This window comes from Monopterus albus, unplaced genomic scaffold (assembly GCF_001952655.1).
Source record: "Monopterus albus unplaced genomic scaffold, M_albus_1.0 scaffold12.1, whole genome shotgun sequence".
Taxonomy (NCBI): Eukaryota; Metazoa; Chordata; class Actinopteri; order Synbranchiformes; family Synbranchidae; genus Monopterus; species Monopterus albus.
The window spans coordinates 4,079,449-4,090,656 of record NW_018127892.1 but is presented as its reverse complement, the minus strand read 5'-3'; the positions used below and the strand labels follow the sequence as shown (position 1 = coordinate 4,090,656).

The 11,208-nt window shown below is 39.5% G+C and overlaps 1 protein-coding gene across 5 annotated transcripts in view; it reads left to right on the top strand.

Annotated features, from left to right (window-relative positions):
- The window catches only part of si:dkeyp-14d3.1 (transmembrane protein 132C), a 117,559-nt gene that overhangs the window by 13,381 nt on the left and 92,970 nt on the right, over positions 1 to 11,208 (top strand). For 4 of the 5 annotated variants that reach the window (XR_002274205.1, XR_002274207.1, XR_002274206.1 and 1 more), the window contains exon 2: positions 8,345 to 9,233. Coding sequence is in view for 2 of the 5 variants with exons in the window: in XM_020590725.1 (XP_020446381.1) it covers positions 8,345 to 9,233 (889 nt within the window). In the remaining 3 variants the exon portion in view is untranslated. The remainder of the gene's footprint in view (positions 1 to 8,344; positions 9,234 to 11,208) is intronic. The other variant, XM_020590726.1, reaches the window with a different exon arrangement.

The following is an 11,208-nucleotide window of genomic DNA, read 5'->3' as shown; positions in this document are numbered from 1 at the left end:
TTTTATAGGCCAAATGGATTAACAGTTTGTGAATATAAATGACTAGTCACTAGCACTGACCTTACTTTAGGTACACTACTGATGTCCACACAACCCACTGAAGAATGAAAAGCCCTATACACATCGTTAGTAAGAGAGCAATAATAATCTTAATGTATACATGTATGTTCACCTGCTATAAGTTTGAAACAATGGCTGCCAGACCAAAGAGTCGTGTTCTTTTACACAGAGAGAGTGGGACAAAGAAAGAGTATAAACCAGGATCAATATCACTTTGGCTTTTTTGGAATGAAAGCATTTAAAGAAGCCAAAAGACTAAATTTTGATTCAGATGTGGTGTTTTATCATCTGGATGTGCTAACATCTAAAGCTAATGTGTTTGCTTTGGTAAACCTAGCATGATCATGATTTTAATTTCTCAATTTAACATAATTTTAAATGTGAGAGTAATTCAAGCTTTCTGTAACATTAATGCTTTGTGTCACACTAGCAGAAACCAAAGCATTCTACTGGATTGCCTAATTTAGTTGTGAGTCATCTAATGCAATCTTTAGACTGGAGGCTACATTTTTTTTTTTTACAGTTTGTCACAACCAGGCATCCGTAGTTTCCATTGTCTCTAACTGGTAAAGGCAAGTGAGGAGGGGCTTATGGTGTCAGTTTGTTTTGAGTCTCACTAGACCCTTGGGTACAGTAGCTTTAAAAAGGAGAAAGCAAACAGTTGTCTCACCATCCAAATTTGTTAAAAATTTCCCAGCGATAAAAAGCTTCTCCATTTCTGATGTGCATGACATTGTTTGATAATACTGTCCACAGCACCACAGTCAAAAATCAAGCAATGATTATTCATTAAATGCTGAAGCCTAAAACACTGAATTAGTAGGATTTGGTTTGTTGTCTGCCTGTAAAATCTGACATGATGGAGCCTAAGACCAGGACTTCAATTCACTAACAAGACTGGTTGTTTGAAGCAATCCATGGTTTGATGTGGACTTGTGGATGCAAACTGAAGAAATAATTTTCTTTCAGTAAATATATGGAATTAAGACTTTAAATGCAGTTTGTTTGTAGTCCATGCTTATTAGCCACAAACACCCAACTATTGTTTTTTCTTTAGCATAATGGTTCACAGACAGTTCAGTCGTAGCTGTAACAATACACCCAATGCATCTTTTTAATTGACAATGAGACTGGCTGATTTTAGAACTTTGTAATAGTTATTTTCCACCAGACCAGTTTTTTTCTGTTGCTCTCTTTGTGCCTTGATGAAGTGGTATCCTACAGTTTGGGATGGCTGTGAATTTCATACACTGCAGTTGAAACATTTTCAAATTAAGAAGATAAATCTTTGCCTCAGTTTGCACCATCTGCACCTGCTTCTCTCTGTTCACTTCTTTATGTTTACTTTGAATGCAATTCCACCGTCTCTGAATTTTGCTTGGCAATTAATCTGATTGCACCATTCAGTTTACAACTAAGGCAGCTAACTTAAACATTTATAGTCTAATAGTACTGCAAGGTTATTATCCAATCAAGGTCAATTACCAGCATAATTATCCTCTATTCATTTGCATTCATAAGGTCTGGTGCCATAGAACCTCCTAGAAAAGAAGTCAGAGAAAAGTCTATATACACTAGATTCATAAACACTGTGTTGCCAACATTCATTGGAGTGGGGCTCATTTATAGGAATTCAGCACTGTTAGGAGAACTCCAGGTAGAATGTATCATCCTTGTTGTGTGTGACCGTGGGGAAAGGTTTACTAGGGCTGGAGAAGGAGGCACTTAAGCATGCAGAGACACTGTACTACTGAACTCTTTCATTTACTAGCTCTGTTTTTCACACCTTGCTATAAATAAAGGGATTTGGGGGAAAGTCTTCCCTCTGTACTGACTAAATTAACTGATTTAATTAACTTACGGATTCCCCTATCATTCACCAGCTCCTGAGCTAACCTTTTAAAGCCACGCAGTTTTGACTGGAACAAATTCTAAGAAACAACAGGTCATCATGAGACTTTTTGAGCTGACCATAGCTGAACTCTTTAAGTTTTATTTGCTGGGTTTGTAAAAGTCTTTATTGATGTGTCTTGACCTAACCCCACTTTCTAATTCCTCACATTCATCAGATAGACACAGTACGTCATCATCAAGCTTCACAGGCAAGTGTCATCATCCATAATCAATCTGCTCTTAATTTGATTTTGTTTGTTTTTTTGGTTCTGAGATTTGGTGCAGTGCTAATATGATGCATTGGTGATCACATTAAGGAGCAAGCAGCAGGGCAACTATGAAAGAATTGAAGTAAATTACAGTTACAGATATGAATTTCAGTTGTTGATACACTGATTATTATAGTCATGTAATCCTCCCTTATTATCCTATAAGTCTTTGCTGGATTTGTATTCACTTGTTCGTGTGTCCTAACAGAGCTCACTCACCATTAAACGTCCCTGTGCACTCACAAAGAGGCCGACTGACTCTGCCCTGCAAATGCCTCTGTATTTAGTCTGATTTACGATATCGTTTTGCAATAAAGGCCAGTGTGAGGGGAAGAGATTCATTAAGGAGCCCAGTTTATGTATTAGGGAGGTCCGGAGGGGCCAGTGGGAATACTGATTGGTGCACAGATATGTGCTTGTCTCATCTTCCTAACCCAAGCCAACAGTTCTCAGTCGCTTTCCCCCTCCAGCCATGTGCACTAGATGGCACAAAGGAGGTGCTGTTCTCTTCCCGCAGGATGCCCAGTATGCTTCTTGCCACTCAGCCTGCAGTCTCCTGCTGTGATAACACCACTGCAGACATATCAGGCCTCCTCGCAGCACCTGGGGGCTCTTCTCAGCATCCTTTAATGATCTCCCCACTGACCATCACAACAACTAACAGTGGAAGCCATTTCAGTTCATCTTCTCCATCCACAGCTTTACCAAATAGGTTAGCAGCATGGCACAGCAGTGTTTACTCTTCATCGGTCGATACTCTTTAATCACAAAGATGATGCTTTTTCTCACAAGCTCAAAATAGCTCAGTGAAGCCACAGGGCCATTACTCTTTATTAGCTCTTAGCATCTTAAATGCGGCCATCCATTAGAAGTGAAGAACAAATATCCCCAGCAGGTCCCTCAGTAGTCTGCGGCATACATACAGTACAAATACTTTAATTTAAACTGACCCTTAATCAAGAACTATTATAGTGCATGGAATTCAGTTTATTTAAAAAATAAAGAAGAGTCACCTGCATGTTAGTTCTGAAGATTTCCAAACTTTGTATTGTGGCATCCTTGACTTTTACTTAGCAGCTAGGTAGACTCCATGGAGCTTTATCTGCCTGAATGATTTCTTTTCTATGGAGGCTGACATGAAGTAATACCCTACTGTGTCAGGTATTGATTCTTTTTTTTCGTCCTTTTTTCTTGAGTTTCTTTGTGGTTCAAAAACATTAATCATCTGCAAATGATCCTCGAAGGAAATATTGTATTTATTATTCTTGACGCATGGTCACAAATTCAATAGCCCTTATTAATTGAACGTGGTGAGAAATGTGATGTGGGTAATTCAGTCGGACTATAGAGCTTTCTCTCATCCCTCACGTTTAAGGCTGTCCTACTTGGCATTCATGGCAAAGCCCAGAATGATTCAGGGTCACAGTGGCGGTTAAAGGGAGCGTAATTGTAAACCTTGGCAAAGAGCATTTCTTTGTCAGTTTTGCAATATGAGTCGTTTTGTGTTTTTCAAAAATCACATTTTGACTAAACATTCTGAATAACCCTTTTGTATGTGATCACTGTGTAAGAGATTCAAAATCCAGGTTACCATTGTAGCTTTTGCTACTTGAGCTTTCTGTCCTTGTTCTTTATTTTGCGTCTCTCTTGATGCATGTGATGAAAGACACTCCATGTTGTGTCCACCCATATTATTACAGCCAGTAGTGGGCAGCAGGAACATAGCCTTTCCTTTCCTGGTGTCCTCTGTTGTGGCTGTTCATTTACTCAGCCTCTGTGAGTGTGAAGGCTGTTCTGCCAGTCCTATTCCAGATTTACATGTGCTAACAGTAGGATGAGTAAGCATGTACTGTATGAGGTATAGGAGGGGTGCTGCTTGACTAGTTAGCATTCATCTGGGACCTGTCTTTCTCCCCTGCACATGTCTTACAGAAAAACGTCTGATTTGTCATTTTGGAAAGTGGAAAGCCTAGACTGACTATATATGCAAGAGTAGCATCAAATATCTGTAAGCAGCAACCAAAGGAATTGGAATGAAAATATTTTCCAAGGTTATTACATGTTGTGTGCTTTTATACATTCTAGAAATTACATTACACAGAAAGCAGACCAGTGTTTACAGAGATTGCAAATCCATGTTTTCTACGACACTTTAAAATTGAGCTGTGTTGTGGACAGAACTAAAAGTCCAAGTGTAACTTCATCATCCAAATACATCTCGTTTTAGGCTACTAAAAGTAGTAAGAGGTGAAATGTGTATCTGAAGTGAGTGAATCTAAAGCCATACTGGTGGCTCTGTGAGAGCATACAGTGGTTAGCCACCGTGGTCCTAGCTAAATGCTAATGTGAACATGCTAACATGCTCACAATCACAATGCTGACAAGGTCATGTTTAGGAGGTAAAAGGTTCTATTCTGTTGGCATGACAAAGTTTGCTAATCAGCACTAAACACAAAGTACAGCTGAGGCTGGTTGGAACATTATTAAGTCTGCAAGAATCAAAGATGAATGAATGAATCAAAGATCCTCGATAAATATAAACTTTGACCTGATGATGGCGCTAGATGAAAAATTAAGGTATCACCAAAGTTTAACATTTTATCCAAAGGGTGAAAATGCATTTGTATCAAAATTCATGATAATTCAATATTTGTGAGGCATTTCACTCAAACCAAGAAAGACCAGCCTTCTGGTAGTACTAGAGGAAAATTCAGAAAGTCAACAAAGTCATTAACATACATCATCTGGGACTCATGAATAACGTTTAATTTAATAATCGTAAATTACAATCACACTTAATGGTAAGAAATCACGTTATTCTGAAAGAAGACAGAGCTTTATAGTTACAATGTAGACACAAAAGTGGTGTTGATCTTTTAATCCAAAGGCCAATTTGTGTCTGTTAATCAACAAGAACTGACAGTGGGAGCGTGTCTTGGGAGATTCATATGCCCCACTGGATCTAGCTGGAAAATTGTGCCACTGAACCCTACATTTCTAGCTGCATCCAGTCTGGTCTTTGTCGCAAAGCACCGAAACTGCTAGTGGATCGAAAGGCGGCGACAGCTGTGGGGACCACAGCTTGAGAGGGCCCACACTGATTCCAAAAGAATGATTTTGTTAAATAGGAGTGTCTATAGCAATTTTTCCTCAGGAGGTCCAGATATTTGAGCTACACCCCTGCTGCACAGACAAACAAAGAACGACTGGAGTTTGACAAGTAGGTTTGTTGAATTTTTCAGTTTCTCCTCCCTGGGACAAAGTTTATTACAAAATGACAAGATGCATTAGTTCTAATCCATAACACAGGCTTGATGATTCTAATTATATTGGACTTGAGTTTGTAGATTTTATATGGCTTGAGATGGGTTTATTGTCCAGTTCATAAATGTAGTGTTAGTGTTCAGGCATTGGTCCTACATAAACAAGGTCTGCATACTTATGCTAATGCTAGGTGAACTGGCACTCAACTATTTGGGGTTACACACACAAGACTGTCAATTTCTGATTGTTAATGTCCATAAATAATTATTATATGCATTATATATTCCACTACTGACACAGTAACAGTTTGGTCCAGACACACCAAGATTCTAATTTGTATTGGATTTTCCATTTTCTGTTCCATTTCCTCTTTTCCGCTAGACTTGCTCCTCATTTTATTAAGAGATACTTGATTTAAAACTTTGTTTGTACACAAGATGTGCCTCATTGCTTTGCTTTGAATAAAAATGAAATAAATCCTTTCACATGTATTCTCAGTATTTCTTGAACAAGGTCTTCACTTTTCTATTCACAAGCTCTACTTGTTCATGTGTTGCACTTGAAATAGTGCAAGATTTGTTCGTTTTGTCTGGTTGTTCTTGTGCCTGGTTTGATGTAATCAAATATTTGTCAAAGCAGCCTTGCAGATTTAATAAAAATATTCACCCTTTTACCATTGCATTATTGTTATAATGTCTGATCACATTCTGAACAGTGAATCTTTTGATCCTTGTAAATATACTGTAAATTATTTTGCTCAAAAAATGTCATTGTTTTATTTCTGAAAAATGACTATAGCCTCTTGTTGCTACACATTATAAAATCTGGGGGTTCCAGCCAACAATCAGTCACTTAACATGCATCTTTTCATGATTTATTAATGAGGATGAGCAGTGATCTACATTATGTATGCAATTTTCCAGCTTGTGTGTACAAGCACAAGTGTGAGCACATTTGAATCCTTTATGTCAGCTGTTAAGGCAGTAACTCACAGTGTTTTGCTTTTACTTTTCCTGAGATATGAGGGCTGAGACATGAAAGTGGGGGCAGGGACCAGAGGATGACTTTGTTCTGGACTGTTCCATGTAGCTGCACTGCCAAGCTTTTTATTTGTCACCAGCGTCATGCCATTTACGCCCTGCCAACAAGCGACACAAAGCTCCTGCTTGTTCAGGAAAAATACAAATTGCTCTCTAGTGCTGTGTTGCTCAGAGCATTTACTCAGAAGCAACTAAATGATGCTTTAACTGGTGCTGCACCTGAGTTAATGGTTCGGAGCTTGTCTGCACCTTTGTATCCCTCAGTGGGACAACAGTACTGAGGTCTAGATGAGCACCATGAATCACAAATCCCTGGCTGATTTGTAAACTGTTGGGACATTGAATTACATGGGTGATCAGAGGAGAGAAATCCTCTGGCACCTAGCATAAAGACGGGTGTGTGCTGAGGGAGTGTAATCACACAGCAGACTGCTCTTGAGAAGAAGGTCAAAGCCCATTTTTACTGTGATTAAAACCTTCTGTGCACGTGTCATGCTGTTTCTCAACCAGTGTGTCTATACTAGCTGATAACCAAGTGTCTGTACTGGAAAACACTGGAGGGCAAAATTGCAAGCTTAACTCTAATTACGATTATATCTTTAAGTGAACTGGTAAGCAGTCTTGCCAGCCGTCTGTACGTCTAAACCATTGACTGTATATTTGATGGAAAGTGCGTCACCACTTCCTTCCACTATGCAAAATCGAAGCTAAAATACTGTGAATAAAACGGCTGCGATCTTGGCATTTTTGCAATCAGATTCTATGCAGTATCAACCAGAACTGGAGTGACAGTACTGGATCACCAATCAAGCTGTCAGGTCAACCAAAATAAACCCCTTTTAATATCATCAAATAACTTTTTAAAAACAAATTTACCAGGAAAAAAAGCCAATCCAGTAGATTTTGGTCCTGATCTGGCTCATCATCTAGATCCTGGAGTTTTTTCAATGATTTTTCACCATTGTGAAATAGGACCAATTTCACTATTTTCGTTTTTGACTCCATACACAGATTGGACAAAAATTGCAAAATAACATAAGAACTGCCAGACACCAAAGTCTGGACTGGGTCCTAGTAATATCCAAGATCTGCTGATCCAGAATGGTCACATTTATAGGACTCACGGAAAACTAGCTACTGTGACATGACAAAAAAAAAAAAAAAGAGAGAAAGCCACAGACTTACAACAAACATAACAATTTAGCTGAAACTCTGCTGATTCTCTAGGCTGTCAACATATTTGATGTGTTTTCAGTATTTACTAAGCTGGATCGTGAAAAAAATTTCCATTAGTGAAATATTGTTTTTTTTTTAATAACTGTCAAGCTAATAATGATATCAGTGTTATTCCAAATGCCAGTAGTAGGTTCTCTTGCTCCAGGAATCACATTTTAATGGTCAAACTATCATGGGGATGCTGCTTTTAGGTGTAATAGCATTATGGGGACAGTGAGCTGCCTTGGCAGAGGATTGATGTCTCTGATTGCTCTCTAGTTGTTTTTTGTTGATCACTGAACTGATTAATTGCTGATGTGTTGTCTTTATACATGTACAGTTACAGTACAAAAACACTAACTCATTTTTCTCGCAGCCTACAGTAATGTCCATTGCCTACAACACTACAGTGCCATACTATGGAATGAGTCACAAATTTAAAATGGGATGAAGTATAAGTAATGTCCCATTATAAACAGAACACAATTTTATAGTGAGTGATTAGCCCACCAAAGTTTAACATAAAGAAACATCATGTGCTTTTTGGGAGAGTAGGTTACATGTGATTCTTTCCTGACTCAGCTCTTCTTTTCTGTGTTTCAGTAGCTGACTGTCGAGTGTTAGAGGGACTGCAGAGATATTCCTCCATCCCCACATACCTGCCTGTCCACTACCAGCTGCTTAATGCTGACTTGGCATTCTTCCTGAAAGAAGCCAACCAGGACTTCATGAGGAACTCCAGCCTGATGTCGCGGACTGAGCCCTTCTTCATCTACCAGGCGAGAAGTTTGCCCTCAGTGAATGCCAGTTATGGACCTCTCTCTGTGGAACAGCCAGTCCCTTTAGAGCTCCTACAGAGCACAGAGATGTTTCCTGCCTCTTCTGTTTTTACCGTCAACTGGAAGGTGCAGACATTTATCATGAATACCAAGATTCACCTAGCCAAGCCCAAAGTCCAGGTTCTGTTTTATGTTGCTGGTAGGGACTGGGATGACTACAGCACCACTGACAAGCTGCCCTGTGTACACATGTTTGCTTTCCATGAGACCCAGGAGGTGCGTGGCGCTTGCCAGCTCCGGGGGGAGCTGGGTCTGTGTGTGGCTGAGCTGGAGCCACTGGCCAATTGGTTCAGCCCACCCAGTGTAGTGCCAGGACGCCAGAGGAACTTTGAAGTTTCCGAGGGTACTGCGGTGGAGCTCTATTACATGCTGCAGACCACAGAAGCGGGAGAGTGCCACTCAGAGGAGGCCAGGAAGGAGAACTTTATCCGCTCAAGCCAGGAAGGGTTGTTTGGTTCCTACACCTCAACACCTCTGAGGAGGATTGGCAGTGTGAGGCTTTACCAGAACCCCACTCCTCCTCCACTTGCTGAACACAGGCTGGATAGTAATTTTATGGTCATGGTGCCGGCTACACCCATGAAACAGAGGGAAACAGTCTCTGCTTTTATCACTGTGTCAGCCTACTCTCCTGTGGAGATGTTTACTCTCAGGTAAGAATGCATTTCTTTTTGTTCCCCCATGAAGTGCCTGGCCTGGCTGCAAACTCTCTTTGTTAGTCTCAGACTGTGGAGTTCTGCAGCTAATGTCTAGTGGCCCTTGCATATTCTTTAGTCATTTTATTCTTAATTAAGGCAATGTCCAAATTAAACTAAGTTTGTTTAAACTGAACCACTAAAGCAAAAGGAAAGTGGTTGCATCTCTTGTCTTTCTCCTCTTTCCATTAGCAAACAGTAAAACTGGAATCACATTCAGCAGATGTATTGCCCTGCTTTGTCTCAGTAGGGTAAACCTCTGTTCTCTGTTTCATCATAACAAAATACATAGTTTACTGCTGTTGCTGCCCGTATTATCATCTTTTTTTTCATTTTTTGAAGTCAAACATCTGAATGAGAATAAAATAATGATTGATCGCACCTCATAAATGCCACTTGTTAGCCAAGGTGAACAGTAATTTGTATGCTGCTGCGCTGAGACCATTGATCTAATCACTGTTGATTGTGAAGTTGCCTTACAACATAAACGCAAACACATGCTAATGATGACAGTTGTATTGTGTGATTAGTTGCGTTGGAACTGGAAGACAAAAAGATTGGAGAGAGAAAGTTGGCAATTTAGTTCTGAGCCAAAGTCTGTGAAGGCATGTGTTGTCATGTTGGAAAATAGATTTTTTGTTTCTTTGCTGGTACTCAGACTAAGTGGATAGGGGAATAAGTGATGTGTCAAATAACAGCTCTAGCACACCTGTAACATTTACGGCAAATTAATTCTACCTATTTTCAGTCATCCTGACCTTTGTCTCACTTTTCACATGACAATGACAACAAGCCTGGACATACACACTCACAAAGGACAACAACCCATCTTAGGGACCAAACAACTGACCAGCCATAAAAATATGAACTAAAACTTATCTTCTGATTTTTAGTGGATATGTTACTGACTGATCACCTGAATGGGCCTTAATATATTTTCTTCTCAATTTGCTATAATATCCAGGTCAGACAATCACCAGAGACTCCATAACGTTTCTGACTGCTGAACTGCTGATTTTACACTTCAGTTTATCTACAGGTTAAACAAACATGCTACAGTATATGTAGCTTTAGTGGAGCTAATAGATGGATACTGTGGCCAGCTGTTTTTAGTCTTCATGCTAAGCTAAGGTCATTGGCTGCTAGCTCAAGGTATGTTTTGACTGTACAGATTTGAAAGTGGCATCAGTCTTCTCATCCAAGTCATGGCATGAATGCAAATGAGCACATTTTCCAAAATATTAAAGTATTCCTTTAGCATTTTCTGTGACTGTATTGCACCATCTCAAGTCTGGCAGTTAGCATAGTATGTGACTAGATTCTCTACAGATTAAACAAACATGCTACAGTATATGTAGCTTTAGTGGAGCTAATAGATGGATACTGTGGCCAGCTGTTTTTAGTCTTCATGCTAAGCTAAGGTCATTGGCTGCTAGCTCAAGGTATGTTTTGACTGTACAGATTTGAAAGTGGCATCAGTCTTCTCATCCAAGTCATGGCATGAATGCAAATGAGCACATTTTCCAAAATATTAAAGTATTCCTTTAGCATTTTCTGTGACTGTATTGCACCATCTCAAGTCTGGCAGTTAGCATAGTATGTGACTAGATCCAGCAGAATATGGGATTATGATGTGCAGTACACTGCAGTCTTTGTATTAGGGGCTGGGTGATGTGGCACAAAATATTATCACCATTTTTTTTTTACTTCTTGCTTATAATAAGATTTTTGAATATACACATTTAATACTATTAATCTCCATTTTTGTACCTTAAGAACAAACCCAGTATCAATGACAAGGTTTGTTATGATTAAGAACAATTAAAAAAACTAAGAACTTAATATTCTCCATCCATCCATTCATTTTCCTCCGCTTATCCGGGACCGGGTCGCGGGGGCAGCAGTCTAAGCAAAGATGCCCAGACTTCCCTAT